Below are 24258 nucleotides of genomic sequence, written 5' to 3'. Positions count from 1 at the left end.
CCTCTCACTGAGGGTGCGTCCCTTCTGTCCTTCCTCCTGTCCCCTCCTTCCCTATCCCCTTCTTTCCTTCCCTACCTCCTCATATTCTGCCAAAGGCATTAGCAAACTAGAAAAGTCAAACAACTCAAGCACTTTTTGTTATTTCAACTAATGCACCGCTGCATGTTTCAGAAACAAAAAAAAATATGTGCCTTGTTTATATTTGACAGTTTTAATTCTAACATACAGAAGCCCTAAGCGGCCATACATTCATACTTTTTTCCCCCCTCGGTTTTCCCAAGATAACAGGATCATTTTCTCAAGACAACAAAATGTTGTTTTCCGAAGATAACATCATCAATTTGAGTAAAAACTTGGTAAAATAGCACAATAAAATTGCCTGAAAAGACATAAAACTGCTGAAAAAAACTGACCTGAAAAAATATTTTTTAAATTCTAATAATTCTGTTGAATAATTTGTAAATATTTAATTATGATACATAGTTCTCTAGACTTTTTTTTTACCAGTTTCTTGCACTTTGCATTTTTTACTACGTCGGTCACTGCCTTTTTTTGTTGTTGTTTTTTTTTCTTAAGAAATCAAACCAATTTGCCCTCAGTTCAAAGACTTAAATACTGGTGAAAGGTATTTGAATGCAGCACCAGAAAAGAGATGTGAATCAGGTTTCAAACAGCTAAGAGGAGCAAGGAGTCAGTGGCGGTACAAAACACAAAACAGTCAATAAAACAAGTTTTTCAACAGTTATGAATCACCGCAAACACAAAAGTCCTTGAGCCCGCAGTCATACATGTGCACACCAAATATTATACTGATGGGTTCAGTAGTTTTCAAGATTAACTGCGTACAGACAGAAACACACACTCACTCCCACACTCGACCCAACATGTGATCCCCTCCAGGTGTAAAAATGACACAGCAACAAGCCTGCAGGCCTCGAAACCAAGAGACTGAAAATCTCACTTGACAGGTAAAAACATTTTGTACCCTATGTAAAAGATCTATAGCTACTTCTAATGTGCATTTAGGGTGCGTCCAACTCCACTTTGCTAGTCAAATGGTGCATAATCTGGGAGCAAAGTGAGGCATGAGGGGCATTAAATGATCATAGCCGTGTTTTAGGCGTAACATGAATTCAATCATTCAAAGCGTCGTCTCTCATTCTCGTTAAAATCAAGGTGTGTCGGCAAGGAATGGGTCCTAAATAACTACAACATAAAATACTTCACTTATACCCCACTTGGTAACTTTAAAGCTTTCATGCATCTTTAAAACGTCAAGTGGGTAAATGAGACTACATCGCATCGTCAACCTCGTGGTGGTGGTGATGCATCCATAGTGTTGTTCGTTTATAATGTTAGCTTTTTAATTTTTGCAATTGCATTTAAGCTTAAAAAATACAAAAAAAGTGGCGTTCATTTGTGAGGATTATGTCTCTGAACAAAATGTAAGTATCATAAATGTTTGTTTACCACAGAGATAATTTTCTGCAATAATTCAAAATACGATGGATGCCCTGAAGGAAACCAGGGTGATGTTATTAATACCTAATATTTTTGTCATTATGAGTCCTCTGCTAATTAAATTATTAACATTATTACTAATACATTACAGTTATTAATATAATTCAAAAGAAAAGAGCGTATTTTCATATTTGTTTTGTAATTTATGTCAATACATTTAGTGATTCTTTGATGAATAAATTAAGCTGTATAACTGTTGGGGAGTTTAACTTAAGCTCACCGTATGTTTGTTTTACTGTATAAAATGCTGAAAACATACCTGAAAAATGAGACTTGACCACAGACTGACAGGATGACGTTTCCTCAGTGAGATTATCTCAAAGTGTAAGATCTGCAGAAGAAAACCATAAATGAAAAGTAACAAAAGTTAAAAACTTTATGAGTTGTGAACTGTGACACTACGATCATTTTAAATCTGATCACATGCGATGAATATACTTTTTTAATTCATCACATAAAAACATGTAGTAAAGCTCAATTAATAAAACAGGAGCATCAACACACTGACACGCTCATTAAAGGTGCCGTCAGTAAAACATCTCCATCTAGTGGCAACTGTGCAAAGATACAACACATTCACCGAGCACGTGTCGTCCTCAAACTCCCGTCCCATTTTTATTACGACAAAACTTCTTCCCACAGCCAGTTAGCAAACAGACAGCTACAGATCTGAGGCTACATGAGGACGCTGTTCATTTGTCCTTCCTTCTTGACACTGGTAAGCCTCCAGTCCTGCTGGTTAATAGTTAACTGAAAACTAAATTCTGCTTACTGTTTGTTCAGCTGCCGATTATCAAACTTCAGCTCCGTTTGCTCTTCTTCAACCACATTTTTGGGTTTGGAGTAGAGCTGGTTTGTCATTTATGTATTGGTCCAGGTGGTCCAGGTAGTCTGGTTCTGGAGAGAAGGAAAAAGAAAGGGAAAAAAAGGAGCAGTTGTTTGGATCAGTTAACACTTGGATCAACATGCATTTAAAGTTTTATCCCTGAGCAAAGAGGGAACATGAGGAGAAAAAGCAATGAGCGACTTAATGTCCTGCAATTAAAATTAATTTAAAATAAAAACGTAGATTTGGAAAATAATTTGCAAGAAAAGCTAAAGAAAATGCACAGAAACTAGATTTATAAATGCCATAATTATTATTAAGAATTATGCCACAGAATTGTTGTTTCGTTTTTAAACTTTTTTCCCCATGTCATTTCCTTCTGTTTTTGTGCTAATTTTTTTTTTCTTTTACTTATTTCTTGCAAAATTTGGGGTAATTTTTCTTAAGTTGCACAATCTCTTCTTCCCATTTTTTTGAAAGAAATCTATTTATTTTCCTCGGCTCTCAAATAGTTCAAGGCTGTTCCCACCGGTGCCACAAAAAGCTGATATTTTAAGCCGAAATATGATTTTTTCCTAATCATGACCAAGTGGTTTTTGTGCCTAAATCTAACCACATGTTGACTGCAGCATTAGGTTTCAATGTATTTGCTGCAAAATGTAGCAAAGTAAAGCTTGCATGGTTGACAGAAACACACAATGACAACATTTATTTGGGGTTGTTTTGTGTTTTGCGGCTCTTATCAGCACCATAGTTTTTAGAAAATCTGATAGATGCACCGCTACATGCTGAGCACCAAACAGCAGACAAAATTAGCAGCTTGTTTAAAAACTAAAATACTGAATAAATAAAAACACTCCATAAGATTGTATTGTGAAGCAAATGTACACTGTTGAGTAATGTCAAGTTCAAAAGCTTTTAACTTATTAACGTCATTACAAATGATCGCTTGGTTTCACAACTTTCGGTTTCACTTCAGTTCTCTATTCCTATAATTAAACTTTTAACCTGAAACAAAACTCACATGCAAGCGTGTGCAGGGGAAGAGGTTTTTCTTGTGGTTATTATTCATCATTTTCATAATGGCCTTACAGATCTTGTAGCTTTACAATGTTGCAATGTAAAATTTGAATTTACTGTATTTGGTGGTATGAGGCTTCAGCTGTCCAAGTAAAACAAAAACTGAGATGTGATTAGGAACACAAAAAGGAAACTTTGTACTGAAAAGAAAAAGGAACTTTGCCAAAAAAGTGGTTGGACTCAAGGATGAAACGATTTTGGTGGTCGAAGGTCAAGGTCACCATAACTGTGCATTCAACTCATTTGGTGAAAACAATATCTCAAAAAGACCTTAAGGGAATTTCTTCAAATTTAGCTCAAACATCCACTTGGACTAAAAAAAAACTGATTGGACTTTGGTAGTTGAAAGATAAAGGTCAAGGTCACTGTGACCTCAACAAAGCTTATTTTTGGCCATAACTAAGGAATTAATTGGCTAATCATGACAAAATTGTGTAAAGCATCATCATTGGATGGATATTACATAGTTGCCAAAGATGATTATGATACCTTGTTAAACAGTTAATCACTACTATGTAGTGCATCTAGAAACATAGCAACTTTATAGCAATAATACGTCCATTGTTTGTCAACAGTTAAAAAAAATTGACTCAAGTTTAATTAACTATCGATTTACATGCTGGACTAAGAAAGAATTGAAAAAATATGAACCTAGCCTTAAAGCTTTAAGCATAATGTATACTCCCAGCCACTCTCCCTTTCCTCTTTGTCTGCTGGTCAGTGTGTTGATATCAGCGGCTTCGCCAAAATCCTGTTTTTATTCTGTTCCTGCTCCTGACCCGTTGCTCTGAAGCCAAGCAACAGGCAGTCTCTCACATTACGCTGATAGCTTGTTCAAACCATTGTTTATGTCTTTATTTCAACCTGCTCTGCCTTCACATTTCACATTTCATTCAACTGTGACAATTTAAGGTACACTTTTGAACAAGTAATGCAATGTAACATAATCTGATTATTTACACTTTAACTGATATTGATTTCTTTAGGTGTCTAAAATACGTTTTGCTGCCGATACATCCAAAGAGGTTAGCTTGTGTGGCAGTACTCCAGCCTGTTTCTTCAAACTGGGAGCGTGCCAACCCAATCTACTGCAGCTAATACACTGATTATAGGTAAGTACCTCATACAAACCCGATTCAAAATATCTGTACTATCCCTTTAATGCGTCCATGCAGCTCATAGGACAGCCTGGTCTGATGTCATGCTGACATTTTTCTTTTTAACTGCAGTCAGACAAACGCTTGAGAAGCAGCAACGTCTGTCAGAAGGTGACCTCACCCGGACGACTTTAAAAGGTAAGATTACTTCCAGGAAACACGTGTGAATGCTGAATTATAGTGTACAAGTGTAGAACATACTCAGATAAGAAATTACAGAGGAATTCTGAATAATTAATAAGTGTAGTTGAGACGTGATCTAAAATGTTCTTAAAGTTTCTCATAACTACTTATGGGTGAGATCGGGCATGTCAGAACAGGCCCCACAGTGCTGGGAAGCCACAGATGTTTTTTGTTTCTTTTTTAAACAAAACTTTATCAACTTTATATTGAGTTTCAAAACCAACAAACAAAAAGTTCGAAAAACTCTTTTTAAACTACCTCCTATAGTTATTCTGCGAGTGAACATTAACTTTCCTATAAGAAGCCTGTGCATTTTTTGAAAATTTGTGTAATGTTGTTTTTTTCAACACCTGATATACACACAAGTGACAAATTATTGAGAGAATCTGATAAATGAGTGGAGAATGAGAGAGAGGCCATAGCGAGCTTACAGAGAAATTAAAATTTTTGGTTTCAACATTGTGTACAAAAACAAAATAAAATTGTTTTCTGCGTATTTAGAGATGTGTATTCATTTACTGCTCATTAAATCCACTGAAACATCTGAAATGTAAATTGATGGTTATCATACGTGTACATTTTCTTATAAAGGGTACTGGAAAAAGAAAAAGGAATCAGATTCACCTTTATTTGGATTGTTTTTAGAGGGCAAACTTCTTAAACAAGTTCAAGCTTTAATTATAATAAAATAAAGAGCTGGCAGAGGCATTCATGCAAACAATGTCACCGTAGTCAAGAAGAGCTAAGAGGGTGGCTGCAACAAGGTGTTTCCTGGCGTTAAACAAAAAAAACATGATTTGTTCCTAAAGAAGAACCCTAGTTTTAATTTCAGTTTCTTTGAAAGATGCTCGATATGGGTTTTAAAAGAAAGATTTTCAACTGAGATGCCTAAGCATTATAGGAGGCCACAAACTCGATAGGGGTGACTTGTGTGGAACTCTTTGGTCAAACACCAGCTCTTGATCATCCAATTAGAAAAATTAATGATCATAATTCACTGTTTCACCAGGGAACCGCAATGACAACAGCTCAAGATCTTTGGAAAACTCTGCAGGAACTGACAGACGAACAATTTAAGGAGTTCAAGTGGTTCCTGAAGCAGAATGACAACCTTACAGGTTTCTCAGCCATCTCAGCGGCCCCACTGCAAAGGGCAGACAGGCAAGACACGGTGGATTTGATGGTGCAAAAATATCAAGGTCCTGGAGCCCTCAAGATAACCAAGAAGATTTTAGAGAAGATCAGCAGGAATGATCTAATGGAGTGTTTGTCACAGACTAGCTCAAGACCCAAAGGTAGGCTACGGGAAGGTGAAAATATCTGAAAAGTTTCATATGCATCTTATCAATGATTATATTGATTATGGATTTTGTATAGTTTTCAAATAATAATAAAGTTTGAACTAAAATAAGAGCTGTTACAGGCCGATCCTAAGCATTGCCATATTTCAGTGGGTAGAACTGGTTAAAATAAAGACAGTCAAAACTGCACCTATCGGAGAAAAATGAAAGACACAAAAAAGACATTCAGTATTTAGATTAGGTAGCTCATGAAAGATAAGCAAACTTTAGTGGTGTAAAGCTGTTATTTAACTGTCTCAGATCTACGTTTAGGTAAATACAAGTATTGGATCGGTAAGTTTGAAAAAGGACTTGCATCAGTGCCGAAACAGTTGATCAGGACATCCATAATTAAAAGAGCAACAGCTGTTCTGTAAGACTGATCAGATATATTTGTTGTGCCTTCTTTCAGACCTCAAGAACTGCGATTCGGTTCCTCTCAGCTGTGATTATGAAAGGACGAAGGCCAAGCTGGTGAAGACAAAGGCTGAAATTAAGCTGATGATCCTGGAGAGACAGAAGAAGATCTCTGAAATCAAAAGCTCAGCAGAGCTCAGCAGTAAATCTGCAGACAGACACATCGCAGATAGTGTGCAGGTGTTTACTGTTTTGAAGCAGTCTGTTGAGAGAAGTCTAGCTGATCTTATCAAGGCAATTAAAGAAAAGCAAGAAACAACACAGAAACAGGCCCAAGGATTCATCCAAGAGCTGAAACAGGAAATATCTGAGCTGACAAAGAGAGCTGCCGAGATTGAGCAGCTCTCTGAAGACCAACCGAACTTCCTGCAAAGCTTCTCGTCCCTGAATACGGTTCCAAGCACCAAGAACTGGACAGAAGTCAGTGTAACTACACCATCATATGGGCGAAGTGTGGGGACAGCCCTGACTCAGCTGGAGGAATTATTTGGGAAAGAGAAGGAGAAATTAATTGCTAAGGCCCAGCTGACGAGGGCCCAGCAGTACGCTAAGGATGTGACTCTAGATCCAGATACAGCAAATGCCAGCCTCTTTCTGTCTGGTGATGGGAAACAAGTCTACTGTGGTGAGGTAAAACAAAACCTCCCAGATAACCCAGAAAGATTTAATCCTACAATAAATGTCTTAGGAAAGCAGAGTTTCTCTTCAGGAAGATTTTACTACGAGGTTCAGGTTAAAGGAAAGACTTCCTGGGATTTAGGTGTCGTTAAAGAGTCGATCAACAGGAAGCAGTCGATCACGGCAAGTCCCGAGAATGGCTATTGGACTATTTGTCTACGGGAAGGAAATAAGTACAAGGCTTCTGCTTCCTGTCTCAGTGTAAAAAATCGAAATCTAAATAAGGTGGGCGTGTTCGTGGACTACGAGAATGGTTCAGTCGTCTTTTTTGACGTAGATTCTGCTGAGCTTATCCACTTCTTCAAAGACTGTTCGTTCACAGAGAAACTCTACCCATTCTTCAGTCCCGGTTGTCATTATAATGGTAAAAACTCCACCGCTCTCATCATCTCTCCTGTCAACTACACAGATTAGATTTTATCAATCCTCCTGCAAGTCTGGACTCTGGTCAGGACCGGCACAGACGGCAAGTCAATCTGGACCCAGCCCACAGCATGTATTAGGAATGTAATAATACAATGTAATGAAGCGTATGTTTCCTACTTTGAAAGAAAATGTTTTATACTGATCAATGTATTCTAAATTTTACAGAATATAGTCTATTTGGAGATTGTTACAGCGATCTTGGCCTTAAAAGTAACCATTTCCCTATTTAAAATCGTTGTCATGGCAACGTTTACAGCCGGCAAGCGACATTTCAGTCATTATGTATCAGATTTCAGCTAACAGCAAGCTAGTTAACGGCTAAAAAGCATTCATGTTCTGTGCTGTGGGCAAAAGAAAGTGAGACTTCGGCGTCTACTGTCAGTGTACAAAACGTCACCAATGCCATGAGGATGTCACCATCCAAATGTGCAAATAAAAGAAAAACACGTCCAAGAAAACCGAGTTTTCAAAGAAGAGCGGAAACAGAAAAATGCGTTTATTTTAGCCTATGTGTTTGGTTTGCAGAGTAGTAGTAAACGCCACTACGACACAATGCACAGAAATTATGAACAGCAATATCCTCAGAATACACAGGTGAGGACAGCAAAATTTTTGACAGTTAAAATCTGACAAGAGATGTCAGAAATTTTGTTATAAGCAAGTTTGATAAAAGTCATTTTCTCAACAATCTTTCTGGACATTTGGCAGATTAGAAATCAGATTCAGACTTTTGAAAATTAAGTTTGAAAACCCGTTCTGGAGTTTTAGACACTGACCAAACAATGCCTGTAGGTGGCCCCCTATAACCACTGAGTTTTATCAAGTCTCTCTCGAGGCCAATATTGCTTGTCTCAATGTGATTACCTGTCTAAATAATCTTGTAATCTTGGCAGTCTTGCAACCCCATAACTTTAGTCAGACAACGATAAAGCCTCAAGGGGTGAGAGCCAATATTTCAGGCTAATCCAGTGGAGCCAGCAGATATCTGAAGACTTTCTCTTATGTGTGCTGGTCATTTCATATAATTACATGTTCATATCATCATATATATGCAGATCATTTTTAAAAAGCTAATGAAAAGCTAACTTGTTGTCAGATTATGGCAATTCACCTAAAATGCAAATGTGATTGGTCTATAATAGACTACAAACTGACTACAAGTGGAAACCAGAACACTTTTGATGCCAAGATCTTCTGCATAAATTTGCAGAATCTGTTCATAGAGATTAAAATAAAGATTAAATAAAGTACTTGGTGCGAGCTAGCCAGGGCTTAAAACGAACAGCAAGCTGTAGTCTTGGTAAAGATAGAAAATATATTATATGTATGTATAACTATAACCTAGCCGTTGACAAACTAAACTGAGCAACTACAACAGAGCACATCTCCTCGCTGTTATCAATGAAAGGAAAGCTAGTTAGCTGTTAGCTGCCAGTGCACAGCAGAGCTCTGTGCTGCGTTTGGTTGACAAAGCTAACCAAGCTAAACAAGACTTAGACTTTCTATTCATGAGAGCATGAAAGGTTTATAATTATGATTTTTGCCTTTTTATTTTGTTAACTTATTTTTGTAAATTGCTGTTTTGCTTGATTTTTTTAATGTATGGATACAATGTTGCTTGTTTTATTATTTGTCTCTTGTTAAGTGTTCTTGACTGCTTTGAAAGGTGCACACGAATAAAATGGATAATTATTGTTAAACAAAGAACTGCAGTTTAATGCAAAAACATAAGTCTACAGTGAATAAATGTTAATGATACTTAAGTAACTAACTATGATGATTTAATCCAACCAAAAACAGCAGTTTACTCACCTATAGTCTGTATTATTTTAAAATTCACCCTGTGTCTTTTAGTGTGACTTTTCTGAAGGGCTAAGAAAGAAACTTTAGATAATAACCAAGTAATAGACTGCGACCTAAGAGGCCGTGAGGGAATATACCATGTTTACAATAAGATTTTCATTCTGTTAATGTCTTTTCATTGATTAAAGTGTCACAGTTAGGAAAGGCTGTATTAAGTTATATTAATTAGTCTTTACTATAGGCTGTTGTATCTACATACTTTAAGATTAAGGCCATCCAAAATGTACTTTGGCCACTACATTTATTTAATTTTGGGGTTTGTCATCGGCTGCCACGAAGCCACTCCCAAATGCAGCACGTAACGACAGATGGTGGAAAGACAGGCAGTGCACCTTTGCGAGGAAAAAAAAATGCATTTAAAATCTTTGTGATGAGGACGCAGTTGAAGGTCAAGTCACACAATAGGTGACAAGTAGAGCAGCAGTTATCAGATAAACTAATAGTTAAAGTTAAAAAATAAAGTATAGTAGTATACAGTATCGTTTGCCCTGTTAATCAAAATGATTAATCATACTCGCAGGTGCTTTTAGTTAATTAGTTAGAGTTATGCTCATCTAGCTAGAGTTAAAGTATACAGTATACAGGCTGGATTGTAAAAACATCATAAACACTTTATTGCCAGGTACTCCTAGACATTATGCATAAACACAGCATTATACTGGAGAAACTGACCAAAGACAAGCATTACTGGTGTCATGAAGTATCACATTAGAAAGTAACTAGCCAAAAATGTCTAGTCTGAAAAAAGGACTGTTGAAAAGTTTGTAATTAGCTTTTTTTGTTTATGTACCATATAATATTTATTTTATAAAGTGAGTTTCTACAACCTAAAAGCATCAAAGGCCATTCAAACTAACTGAATAGTCATCAGAAACAGCTGACTGAACAATACCAAAATAAAAAATAAAAAGAGTCATATGTTACATTTACAAAGAGAGGAGGCGGAGACTCCACTTCCTTACACGGGATGTTGGGTGTAGAGACACGGGGCGAACAAGATAGACGCGCCTTACCGACTGATGATCTTAACCTTATAAGGTCATTTTAGCATAGATCATTTGAACTGTTAGTTTAGACAATTTATTCATGTCTAACTCTGAGAGACTCTTCTGAATTCAGCTGGGTGAGTTTTGATAAGATCTCTTTTTCTGTGCTAAATTGTTTAAACTGATATTCAGTTTCTAGTTTGTGGTTTTAAGGTGTATACTTATTCACTGTCTTTGCTTTCTACTTACGTTTTGGGGTAATGACATTCTCTAGTTTATTTCTGCCCTGCAATCAGCAATGTAAAATCATCCCAACTAACTGCTCATACTTTCTATTGCGTGCTTTTTACTGTGTTACTATTAAACAGCTGTGCTGCAGACTCAAGTTAAAAACAAAAGGATTCTGCATGAGATGATGCAATGTTTTACACAGCAGCTACCGGTTTTGAGTCATTTACAGCACGTTGTGGTTTTCATCCATTACTTTCACTTTTAACTACAGATTAAAATGTGATAAAAGTTGGGTTAGCATTCCTGTGGTAGTCCAGTTTTCATGTAAAATACCATCTTTTATTAGGCCCTGCAGTGGGAATGATACTGCGTCATCATACAGCTGCAATGCAAAAAAAATTCAGGCACTTTGTAAAACATAAATAGAAGCAAAGCAATTACTTGCATATCCTCTCTGACCTATAGTATATTGAATACAGTGTAAAGAGACAAGATATTTAAAGTTCAAACTGATAAACTTTATTGCTTTTTGTAAATATACACTCTGAATTTAATTTTGGGCTTCATAATGCTCCATGCATGTTCAGTGGGAGAAAGGTCTGGCATGCAGGCAGACCAGTCTAGTACCCGCATTTTTTACTACTAAGAATCTGTCTGTATGGTGCTGAACCCTGTGCTAAAAACAATCTAGACGCTGATCTTCCTCTTTAGCCCAGAGGACACGACATCGATGATTTCCGAAACAGTGTGAAACTTTGACTCATATGACCACAGCATACTTTTCCACTATGTGTCACTATGCTGTTGATGACTTTCACTTCACATAGCATAGAGTCTTAACTTGCATTTGTAGGTTTAGTGACAAACTGTGTTTGTTTACTGACCCAAGCATGAGTCGATGTAAGCCTAGGTACTCCGTTAAGGTTTAAAAAAAAATGTCTAGATTGGGTCAACTTTAAGGTAAGAGGATCTTTGTCGTTACTGTTACAATTAAAACACTTGGTCTCTAACCTCATGTGACCAGCATCTTTCTAAACTGTTTTTAAGGAAGACGCTGAATATGTAATGTGCTCCTGCTCACTGCTGACCTCAGATATCACAGTTTAATTTCCAGGAAAGAAAATGGTGAAGTGTAGTATCTAATCATTATTACTTTCATATCACAGGCTTAGCTGCTCCCATCAGCGTCCAGGGTTATCGACTGACCATTGATGAACATTGTTTTTTGGTGACAACTTGCTTTTGTTCTTTTGGAGTTTGAACCCAAAAATTGTAAGTTGTTTTGGGCAAAGGCTTTTGCCAAATTAATTTAATGTGCACATTTACAACAGGTGCTCTTGTGAAGTGTTGTGAAATGGGATGAATAAATGATTCCAAAAAAGAGAGTATGCTCTTCTTATTGAAAATTCCCCTTATTTTCAGCACAGAGCCATAATGGCAAAATTCAAACAGGAGCTCTGGAAATCTCTGCAGGACTTGAGAGAAGAAGAATTTGAGAATTTCAAGTGGTTCCTGAAGGAGGATGACATTTTGGAGGGCTTGTCGGGCATCCCAGTGGCTCAGCTGGAGAAGGCAAAAAGGCAGGATGTAGTGGATCTAATGGTACAGAAATATCAGGGCCCTGGAGCTCTGAAGGTAGCCATGAACGTTTTAGAAAACATCAATAGGAATGATCTGGTGCAGCGTCTTCAAAACTTCCACTTGGAACCAAAACGTAAGTTTGGGGAAAGAAAAATATGAACATTTGAAGCATCATATTCATCTCATTACTAACTGCATTACTCTTGAACATCACATCAATAGAAATGCCTTTTTGATCATGGGTAAGATGAGATTTTAATCGACTCTGACAACTCTGCTCCCCATTTTTCCTAGTGTTCATCATATATGGCCATAAATCTGCTTAAACAACGCCCAAGTTGATAATCAATCTTTGTTTTAAGGTGGTCTGAAACCACGTAGATTCATGAATTACCTTATTGCACAATCATGGTTTTTCTTATGGACTAGTTCATGGCTTGCGCAGGAACACAGTAACAATGCACCATTTGGGCTCGTATCACAAAGTCATCACTCCCAGTCAACCCCTGTTGTCTGCACAAGCTTTAGTACCCTTGTAGGATATGTCTGCAAGCCCGACTCAGTCCAGAGTGGCTCCCTATCCAAGACTAAGCACTCTAAACTGCTGTTGGATGAATAGTCACAGACATCACTCTCTTTGCCCATAACTCCCAGTCACAGAGAGAAAATACTCAGCCATCTCCCACCTTATGTCTCCTACCCAGGAAACTCTGAAAAAGGAAACAGTCTAGTCCTATCCAAGAATATATTTTTGGCATTGTGCATGAAGATAAGTCCTTTTAGATCTAGTTGCTGTCACTTCCCAATCAGGAAGGTTACAGTCCACATAGCAAAAGTATTTGCCCTCGGAAGATCTTAAAAAACACGCAAACCCTACCATAACAATACGGTGGTAATTCTCAGAGGGAGAAATTAAGTATAATATATGTTGAATACTTTTCAGTACCCTGAGAAGGATGAGTAATGCACACCTGCACTCCTGAACTGGTGATGGTCTGCAGTCCCCATTTTTGCACATGATTGCACATCAGTGGTAACCCCTCAAGTTAACAGCATTAACCAAGCTCAAAAGGCCTCTTTCTTGAGCATGGTGGATGCTTCCAGTGCTTAGGATGTTGGTTTGCCACAATGACAGGCACCAATTACCATCTGCCCAAAGTTTAAACAGCTGTTCGCAATGGAGGCTTTGAGAGGGGTCCACTTAAAGGATAATGCACAAACTTGTCTATGAAAGAAGGAAAAGTTTCTCCAGAAGTGGTTGTTGAAGGTCTTTGTTGAACATTCAAGACCTTAAGTTGTGTGTTAGTGATGCACGGGTTTATTCCTCAAGTCTTACATGTAATTATTATGTCTGTGTGTTATCTTTCTTATTTTAGATGGTGCTAAGAGAGAAGAGTATAATAAAAAGAAGCCCGAACTAGAGTGGGTCCGGCAGTTTGCAGTGGATGTGACTCTGGATCCTAAAACAGCACATCCTCATCTCATCCTGTCTGATGATGGGAAACAAGTAGGCCATGGTGATGTAAGGAAGAATTTACCGAACAACCCTGAGAGATTCAACAAATGTGTGAACATCTTGGGAAAGCAGGGTTTCTCTTCTGGGAAATTTTACTTTGAGGTTCAGGTTAAAGGAAAGACTGCCTGGGGTTTGGGAGTGGCCAAAGAGTCAATCAAGAGGAAAGTCCAGATCACAGCATGCCCAGAGAACGGCTACTGGACTATAATGCTGAGGAATGAAGAGTATGAAGCTAATGATGATGATCCAGTCCATCTCTCTTTGAATCACCGTCCTCAGAGGGTGGGAGTGTTTGTGGACCATAACAAGGGTCTGGTCTTCTTTTATGATGCAGATACAGGAGATGTTCTCTACTCTTTCACTGGCTGTTCCTTCACTGAGAAAATCTACCCATTCTTGACTCCCTTTACTAATGACCATGGTGCAAATGCTGCCCCTCTGATTATCTCTCCCGTCAATTACTTTGGTGATCAGGAAGAGCAAGACAGAAAGAAAGCTGAGCTGTTGAGCGTCCAGCAGTTTGCTGTGGAGGTGACTCTGGATCCCAAAACAGCCCATCCGAATCTTGTCCTGTCTGATGATAACAAGCAAGTGTATCACGGTGATGTGAGGAAGAAACTACCAAACAACCCTGAGAGATTTTACAGATGTGTCAACATCTTAGGGAAGCAGAGTTTTTCTTCAGGAAGATTTTACTTTGAGGTTCAGGTTAAAGGAAAGACAGCCTGGACTGTAGGAGTCGCCAAGGAGTCGATTGAAAGGAAAGGAAGAATCACACTGGATCCTAAATATGGTTTCTTTACTGTTCACTTTGAGAATGGGGATGAGTGCCAAGCTATTGATGACCCTTTAGTGCATCTTCCTCTGACGTCACATCCTCAAAAAATTGGAGTGTTTGTGGACTACAACGGGGGTCTGGTCTCCTTTTATGATGTAAAGTCTGCAGCTCTTCTGTACACCTTTACTGGTTGCTCCTTCAATGAGAAGATCTACCCATTCTTCAGTCCCTGTACTAATGACAAAGGTATAAACTCTGCCCCCTTGATCGTTTGCCCTGTTAATCAAAATGATTAATCATACTCGCAGGTGCTTTTAGTTAATTCAGTTAGAGTTCTGCTCATCTAGCTAGAATTAAAATACAAATCTCAGCAGGCCATGGAGCATAAATACAGTTGCTGTAAGAATAATTCAAAGAACAAAGTACCTTTTGAAGAGAGGGTCAGACTTTTGTTTGTATCTTGTATTCAACTAGCACAATGGCAAAGATGTATGCACTAGACTGCGGCTCAGGCTACATATTTCTGTCCAAACCATACCTGAGTCCCACAGAGTAGTGACACAGCCCGACCCAAACCCAAGAACCTTTCTGTTTTCCATGTCCAAACCCATCATTTTCTTGTATATAACACTGTGTTTGAATGTATATAATGTATGGAATAGTATCATTCCTTTATTCCAGACTCAGGGTCCATATAAAAAATAAAATTACAAGACAAACATCAAATACAATAAATAGAGTAAAATCATGTCATAAAAATAGATATATACTAATATTTATGTGTCAGTCCCCACATTAGATTATGAGATCATATTGAACTAAATCAATTCTGAGCCTGGCGCAGTTACTGTAAAACAATGCTGCTGCAACACACAGGCTACCCTCTTTGCACTGCCACGTTTATTGCTGTGTGTCACTTTAACAACAAGCCGAAAGTCAATGTAGCGAGGAAGGAGGTATTAAGTGGGAAGCGAAGCATAATTTCTCAATACTTGTCCAGGAAAAGAGTCTTTTAATTAGAACCTGTGGTTAAAAAAAATAAAAATAAAGACTGCACTGCCTCTGTTTTTAAATATATTTCAGTATTTTTATTTTTTTCTACATTTTATCATAATTTTTTATGCCTTTTTGACTGCTGCAGTACATGCTTTTGTCTTTTAATTTCTTTTTTCTAATTTTTTTTATTGATATGTACAAAGCACCAAAGTAAATCCCTTGTATGTAAAAAGCAACTTGGCAATAAATAAAATTCCGATTCTTATGACTTGTAAATATTTTACTACAAGTTCTTGTGACTTTTTTACCATTCTGGTATTTTTGCTGTATTTATTTTCTTGTGGTATTACTGTAGGATAACATATTTTTCACTTTGTCTCGTCAACACGACCAAGATGTCCTCCAAATGTTGGCACGTGTTCATCTAGCAACCAGAAAACTAAATTATGAAATCTAAAGTGGCGTTACTGGTTCATTTTTAATTTCTTGACAAACACAATCATAAAACTGTACTGCCAGATAAGCGGGTTGATGGTCAGAAACTGTCCAGGCAATAAAGTTATGTTTGATATCAATCATTAACAAATGTAAGCAAGTTACAAGAACCATGCACAGAGCAAACGAATAATTCTGTGCCAAAAGTCTCTGTAATTTGTGTCTGAAGACAATTTAAATCCAATTTTCCTGATTTTTCTAGATAGCAGCAGCATCTTCAGCCCATGCAGGTGAGTACTGCAGTTACACTTATGATTCACTTTGATGCATGATGCACTTTAAGAAAAGGCAACAGCCAACGATTCCAACAATTATTTTTACTTGTTGTTAAAATCTGAGAGTATTTTGAAAAATAAATTGTTTGACGTTCAGAATTGGATCTTTTATAACACTGATTTGATATACTCATCATAAAAAGTCAGGAATTAGCTGAATGAAAACTTAACTTCATACTGAAATGTCTTGATGTTGCATATAATTTTCATATTCAAGAGTTATGGTTTATATCAAACTCTAGTGTCATTTATAGCAAACTACTTAAGAGGAAAGACATAGGTCTCAGGTGCACGGACCATGTGCTCCACCTGCAGTCTACTCAGTGGTTTGATTAAAGAGGGTTCAACTATGATTTCTCGGTCCATAGTATGCTCAGCTGATATCCAGCCCTAGGTTAACCCTCTCTTTCTGATAAAACATATTGCCAGTTAATTCCAGCTTGTTACTGTGCACTTTTTACTATTTCTGACACTAATCTTCTAGTTTCTTTTACCAATTACTTCTATAATTCTTCATCTGTTGCTCAAACAATTAGTAAAGATTTCATTTTCACATAAAACATTTATTTTTTAAGGAGGACTTTCTACATAAAGCATGAAACACCATTCAAACACTGAACAGTCCTCTTTAAAATCTAACTTGACTTGATCAGGCTTTTTAGGCAGGAACTTTTTAATGGTAATGTATGTCAGATGTAAAAGTTCATGTCATTTTGAAACCATGCTGTATTCTGTACACTGTGTGCTTTGCTTTTTTATCTTTTTGGAGGAAGTGTGACACTGTGAGCATGGGGCCACCCATGCACAGCCAAAAGAAAAAAACGGTCACATGCAGAAGACTGAGGTGAGTTTTTGACGGGGGGAGGAGGAGACTCTTTCACACAGGCCGAGACTTTAACCGTGTGTCATCGTCTGAAGATAACCTTATAAGGCTATTTTGGCAAGGTTCACTAAAACTGTCGTGCAGAATAATCTAAACGTGTGGCTCATCTTTTAATTCTGAAGGACTCTGTGATAAATTCAGCCGGGTGAGTGTGAGATAACTCATTTTTCTGTGATAAATTATTATTAGATATCTAGTTTCTGGTGAGTTTAGGATGTAAACTTAGTCAGTGTCTCGGTTACTTTATATTTTGAGGAGATGCCATTCTCCAGTTTATATCTGCTCGATAATCAGCAGTGTAAAGTCACTCCAGCCTACACCATTAGGAAATCTACACTTTTGTTTGAGTTTCTAATGGTGCTCGGCAGTCAGTTGAAAAAAAGCATTAGTCTGTTTGAGATATTGAAATGGTAACACAGCTGCTGGTCTTAAGTAGATAAGGGAAGGGTGTGGCTTCAGTTGGATACTTTCACTTCACAAGATGCGCTAAAATGTGACAAAAGTCGAGTTAGTGTTCCTATAGAAGCCCAGTTTTCATGTAAAATGATGGATTGGCCTTTTATTAAACCCTATAGCAGTTATTGGACTGTCAACATAAATCTATTAGGCCTCTGAGAGGCCCCAACATTCTCGAGCCCTGACTTAACATACCTTTAAGATGCATTTAAATCCCACTCTCACCCAAAAAAGGAGCAGATACTCCTCAGTTTGACCCATTCATGTATCTTTATTGTATCTGCTCATGCTAAACTACAGTGGTTGGTCCAACTGGCTTTCATCCTTTCAGACCTGGATCGACATAAATTTTTTTGTGCTGCTTTTAGACGCCTTTCACTGCAGGTTAACCTTCTGAATGTCAGCAAATTGGTTTGATTCTTTCCAGTACACGGGGAAGTCAGTACGTAACTTGGCAAGAAAATGCCCTCAATTGCAAGAAACTAGTGATGGTGACAAGAAAATGTCCATAGTTATTATAATTATATATTTAAAACTGTTACAGGAAAAAAATGTATGTATATACTTTTCATTTTTCATTTTTGAGTAATTATCTTTTTTCTCTCCTTTTTTGTGCTCATGTCCAGTTAATTTTCTTGTAACCTTTTCCTAATTTGTTGCTAATTTTTAGGCCATGTATTATTAAGTTGCTTATTGTCTTCTCCCCATTTTTTGCAAGAAATCAAACAAAACTGCTCAGATTTCAAAGGTGTGTACATGTACATTACACGCGTGTCAATTACTTCCTTGGTCTTTGCTCCTCAAGAAATGACTGATAATAGCACACTGTAAATACAATTCATGATCAGGCCCTTCACACCCAAGGCTTATCCCCGGGCCAAACAAAAGCCATGCCAGACCAAAAGATAAGTAGCTTTCCTGTTGTTTTGTCAGAGAACATAATAAAAGAGCATTAAGACAACACAGAGCTCCCATAGTGTGTTTTGGTGGAGAATTGTTTTATTTAAATTGAGTTATGGGCTGCTCAGCATATGAAGTTTTTATTGTTTATGTTTTTGACAACATTCTGACTTTTAGGTGAGTTCTGGTAATTTAATGGACTTCATGTGTATACTATTTAAGTTTCAGTTCCCTCACTTTAAAAGCAATATATTAATATGAGACCAGCATACAAAGCACCCAAATTACGAATGAAGAGCAGAGGAGTACAAGCGCAGAAAGTCTGAAGACTGTTTCTACCACAAACTGTTAATGGTTTCAGATGTTTCATGCTTGCAGTGTGTGCAATGACACGCCAACGCTAATTACTCTCCATCTCCTCCTAAGTAGCGCCAAAACCCTGATCCAAATGCATCTGCACAAAATTTGAAAGAGAAAGTTTTCAAAGACCTTTGTTCATGCTGCTTTCTGCCGTTTCCTTGTTCTCCTGCCTGTCTGTGACATAGCACGTACACACCAACAAAACAACCATCGCACACACACACACACACACACACACACACACTGACAGAAAGGCAGACTCATAGATGTGTTCACTGGCTGTAGTAATAGAGTCTACTGCTTATATTTAGTTGGTCTCGTGTTTGAAAAATCTGCTTGCTAATTTTGATGGGAAAGAGGTATTAATTCAGAAAATGTATTTCCTGTGTTGGTCTTACCAACAAAGTGCACTTAAGATTGCTAAATAAATTTAAAATAAAATAAAAAAGAGAGGGAGAAAGAAGAATATGTACTCTATGGAAGCATGGAAACAGGAAAAAGCCACTGTGCTGTATTTTCGGTTTGAAACTTCCCTGGCCTTGCATATTTTTGCATCTAGCTCAACCAGAGGAACACAGGACAAGGATTCAACATTAACAGCTGTAGCTGTGTTGGCAGCTGGAGTATAACAGTTCTTCTAAACCTAATGTTGATAAGCATCTTTCCTACTGAAGTGTCTTTAAGAAAACACTAACTGTCAACTTCTGATCAGCTGCTGACCTATGACCTCCTAGTCCAATCTCTAGGAATGACAATGGTAAAGTTCAATTAGTAACAATTATTACTTTTCTCTCAGGTTTTCACTGGGAAGTGTTTCTCTCAGCATCCAGCAATATTAACGATCCTGTCATGAACAACTGCAAAGGTATGTGAGGTTAAAAATATAAACGCTTTAAAAACTGTTCCAGTGTAAATTGTCCTGAAAGTGCCCAAACACACCAAACCAGCAACAGAAAAACAGAAACCTCAAAGACTGACTGTTGTGTCCACTCATTGGAAACTTTGGAAATGTGTGAAATACAAGTAAAATCTTTATACCAAGTATCTCTTGACAGCTTCTTTCTTTCTTTTTTTGAAATAGTTGCACTTAAATTTTTGATTACATCAAGCTTTTATTCCTTAGAGGTTTGAACTGTAAGTCACTTTGTCCATATGTCTGCCATATTAATGCGATAAAATGTAATCTTGTAGGCTTGAATTCATATTTGGACTGTCACAACTTTCACAACAATAAAAAGTATCCAAAGGAGACAAACTTTAAAAATATTTAAATGTGTGATCCACTGGTCAAGTGCTAGATCATTTCAATTTAGGATGCACATTTACAACCGTTGTTCTGGTGAAGTGGAATGAAATAAATAAATCATTCCCCCACAACACAACACTTCCTTCCAAATGAAAATTTCCCTTTATATTTGTCAGGGAGACACTATGGTGAAACTTAAAGAGGAACTCTGGAAAACCCTGCAGGGCTTGAAAGAAGGGGAATTTGAAACTTTCAAGTGGTTCCTGAAGGAGGATGGCATCCCAGTGGCTGATTTGGAGAACGCAAAAAGGCAGGACGCTGTGGATCTAATTGTACAGAAATATCAGAGCTCAGGAGCTCTGAAGGTAACCTTGAAGACTTTAGAAAACATCCACAGGAATGATCTGGTGGAGCTTCTTCAAAACCTCCACTTGGAACCAAAAGGTAAGTTGGGGAACAGAAAAATATGTATTTATATTTATATTTAAATATATATACTATTTTCTATCATTAAAAAATGCCTTAACCAAAAATGTTAAGACTAACATCATTTATTATGGTGCGGTCACAGTACATGCTTTGCAGGTATAGCCTTAAGTTTTACATTATATAATTAAGATCTGTGTGTTCTCTACTGTGTTTCAGATGCTGCTAAGAAAAAGGAGTATAAGGGAGAAAAGCCTAAATTGGAGTGGGTTCAGCAGTTTGCAGTGGATGTGATTCTGGATCATCATACAGCACATCCTGATCTCATCCTGTCTGGTGACAGGAAACAAGTTCGTCATGGTAATGTGAGGAAGAGACTACCGAACAACCCTGAGAGATTTAACCACTGTGTGAACATCTTGGGAAAGCAGGGTTTCTCTTCTGGAAAATTCTACTTTGAGGTTCAGGTTAAAGGAAAGATTGCCTGGGATTTGGGAGTGTCCAAAGAGTCAGTCGAGAGAAAAATCCAGATTACAGCAACCCCAGAGAACGGCTACTGGGTTCTTATTTTGAGGAATGGATATGACTGCGGAGTTGTTGATGGTGAGCCGATCCTTCTCTCTCTGAATCAGTATCCTCAGAAGGTGGGAGTGTTTGTGGACTGTGACGAGGGACTGGTTGTCTTTTATGATGTTGATGCTGCAGATATTCTCTACATCTTCCATGGCTGCTCCTTCAATGAGAAAATCTACCCATTCTTCAGTCCATGTACCAATGACGGCGGTATAAATGCTGCCCCTCTGATTTTAACTCCTGTCAATCCCCCACTGAACGAACACGAAAAAAAGAAGGCAGAGCTAAAGAATGCCCAGCAATATGAAGTGGAGGTGACTCTGGATCCTGACACAGCCCATCCTAACCTCATCCTGTCTGACGATGGGAAACGAGTACATCACGGTGACGAGAGGAAGAAACTTCTATCCACCCCTCAAAGATTTAACAACTGTGTAAGCATTTTAGGAAAACAGAGTTTCACTTCAGGAAAATTTTACTTCGAGGTTCAGGTCAAAGGGAAGACTGCCTGGGATTTGGGAGTAGCCACAGAGTCAATCAAGAGGAAAGCCCAAATCATAACAAGGCCACATAACGGCTACTGGTCGATAATGCTGAGGAATGAATTTGAGTACGAAGCCTATGATGATGATCCAGTCAGTCTCTCGCTGAATCCCCGTCCTCAGAGGGTGGGAGTGTTTGTGGACTATGATGAAGGCCTGGTATTCTTTTATGATGTAGATACTGCAGATTGTCTCTACTCTTTTGCTGGCTGCTACTTCAATGAGAAACTCTATCCATACTTCAGTCCTTGCACTAATGACGATGGTATAAACTCTACCCCTCTGATTATAATTCCCGTTAATCAGGAGACACAGGACATTGGTGATCAAAAAGAAGAGTGTGAAAGTGAAGCAGATGAGCTGAGCTCTGCCCCTCTTCACTCACTGAAACATAAGACATGCGACTCTGATGGCGAAAACGAAGAAAACCAAACAAAGAAGACTGAGCTGAAGAGCGCTGAGCAGCCTGCAGTGGACGTGACTCTTGATGCTAATGCAAATTCAAATCTCCTTGTTTTTGATGATGGGGAACAAGTGCACAATGATGATGATAATGTGAGTGAGAAATCCCCAAATAACTTTGTAAGGACCTTGTTTTGTTGCAGATGTTGTGTCTTTCCCTCAGAGAAAGAATAAATGATGTAGTAAATGGGCGTGTACTCAGATGAGGAGGCGATTGGTTCACCAGGTATCTGTAAGTTAGTAGCTCCTTTTGGATAAGCCAAGATGCCATCGGCTCTACGCAGTGCGCAGTACTCATCTCCTTTATCTCCTAACCTGAGGCCACACCGGTCTCCACCTTAAAGCCTTTGCAATACTATTTGCGTCTGTTCTTATAGAAATAATAGAGCTGGGCTATCTTTTTTTTACCTCATGTTTACCTAATTCAGGGAGATTACTGATTTTAATTTGTTTGTTATTTTTCCTTCAGGTTAAATTTTTTGCCTTTCTATTTAGTTTTTGGGTTAGTTTTGTTGGCTTTTGCCTAAGTTAAATCATGCTCTCCGTCAACAGCAAGTGTAAAACACCATGTGATGCATGACTGGTTGATAACACATATAACACAAGAAGTTTTAAATTAGTACATTTTAAAATTGAAAATTAGTTTGGTGAGTTGCAAGTTTTACAAACAAACAGGCACGACATTTAAGCTTCTACCAGCACAACATGAGCTGAAAAACTTTCAATTATCTAAGAAAAGAATACAGCATTCCTAATAGATTTTTTTAATATACTTTCGTACATTCATAATTTTGTCTGATCACTCACAAAAGAATATAAGTTTAGGTTTGAATTATCCGAAGCTAAGGATATATTAATACTCTTGATTACAATTAAAGGTCAAATTGTGAATTTTCAAATGTTCTTTCTAAAGGAGGTCATCCATATTTCCTAACTTTATTAAATTTACGGGGAACAGATCTAGGATTGGTTTCGGATTAAAATACCTGGCTGCGTCAAATAATAAATTTAAAGGAAATCAAGACAATTTATTTTGAGCTGTGCCATGAATTCTATCTTACTTCTGTAGGGATGCATAGAATAGCCAAAGATAACTCACTAAGCTGCCCTAAATAACAAAAAACAAAGACTGGACATTTATGCATCTGTTTTTGCAGTGCGACCTGCCCAAACGTTTCTGGAACTGGTCTAATTCCTGCACTAATTTTGTTTAAGAATTTAACTTTATCAAAAGACATACCTGATTTTCACATATCTTGAGAGGTGCATATTGCTTTGGAAAAATCAGTCTCATTGACCAAATAGGCATACCATAAATTAAGTATACTGTATATGATACTATTACCTACAACTTTGTCGCTATTGTTGTAATAATAAGTATATAAATTAATAAAATAAAATAAATGTACATGTTTTGTTTGTTGGTTTTACTTTTTTATTTGTGTGCTTTACTTGGGATTGGGGTTAGCTGCCTGCAAAATAGTTTTTCAAACTCACATTACCTTATTTTTATGGTCAACCCCTGCTGAAATTCTCATGAGAAGCTGCATGTTTGACCCTGAAATAGGGAAGCCAGACTAATCTCTGCACAAAATGAGCATGCATGTGCAGTTTTAAAGTGCACTGTGGCTAACACTTTGACTTTATGACCTATTAACTACAAGATGAAGACAGACATTAAATTACATTTTTACTCTGAATTATAGAAGTTATTGTAGTTGTGCCTTTTCTTCTTTTTATGTTTCAATTTGGCCTCATCAAATATAGTGTGTTGAAGGGATTAAAACAGTTCATTTATTCTTTTTATAGTGCAGATTTATTTGTTTCACTGGCTCAAAAGGGGGAATAAAAAAACAACAATAACAAAATAATACAAAAACATTGGTATCAGCCCCAAATTTCAAAATAGGTGCATCCATAGTTTTTGTTGCTGTTAGATGTTTAGTTGAAGTTCTTTTTTTAAAAACAAATGAATATTTTAGTTTTTTATGTACACTTTAATTTGTTAATCTTTTTTCTTAAGTCTAGTTTTTATATTTATTATGTCTAACTAAAATGTTT

The 24258-nt window shown here is 37.5% G+C and overlaps 2 protein-coding genes across 2 annotated transcripts in view; one reads left to right on the top strand and one right to left on the bottom strand.

Moving 5' to 3' along the window:
• Positions 1 to 46: 46 nt before the first annotated feature.
• Positions 47 to 23605, top strand: LOC121961490 (uncharacterized). Its single transcript, XM_088073031.1, is given in 7 exon segments — positions 47 to 2239; positions 4414 to 4539; positions 4657 to 4722; positions 5777 to 6062; positions 6520 to 7637; positions 13677 to 14891; positions 20851 to 23605. Coding segments are annotated over 4 exon segments (4131 nt in total). The 5' UTR covers positions 47 to 2239; positions 4414 to 4539; positions 4657 to 4722; positions 5777 to 5785; the 3' UTR covers positions 22372 to 23605.
• The window catches only part of LOC121961102 (F-box only protein 15-like), a 35120-nt gene continuing 13113 nt past the window's right edge, over positions 2252 to 24258 (bottom strand). Inside the window, exon 10 of the mRNA XM_088073029.1 lies at positions 2252 to 2418. Within this exon, the coding sequence (XP_087929155.1) occupies positions 2383 to 2418 (36 nt within the window). The 3' untranslated portion in view covers positions 2252 to 2382. The remainder of the gene's footprint in view (positions 2419 to 24258) is intronic.

Source organism: Plectropomus leopardus, chromosome 22, assembly GCF_026936395.1.
Source record: "Plectropomus leopardus strain MGB_pleo_1.0 chromosome 22, ASM2693639v1, whole genome shotgun sequence".
Classification (NCBI taxonomy): Eukaryota; Metazoa; Chordata; class Actinopteri; order Perciformes; family Serranidae; genus Plectropomus; species Plectropomus leopardus.
This window is presented reverse-complemented; position numbering and strand designations above follow the sequence as displayed.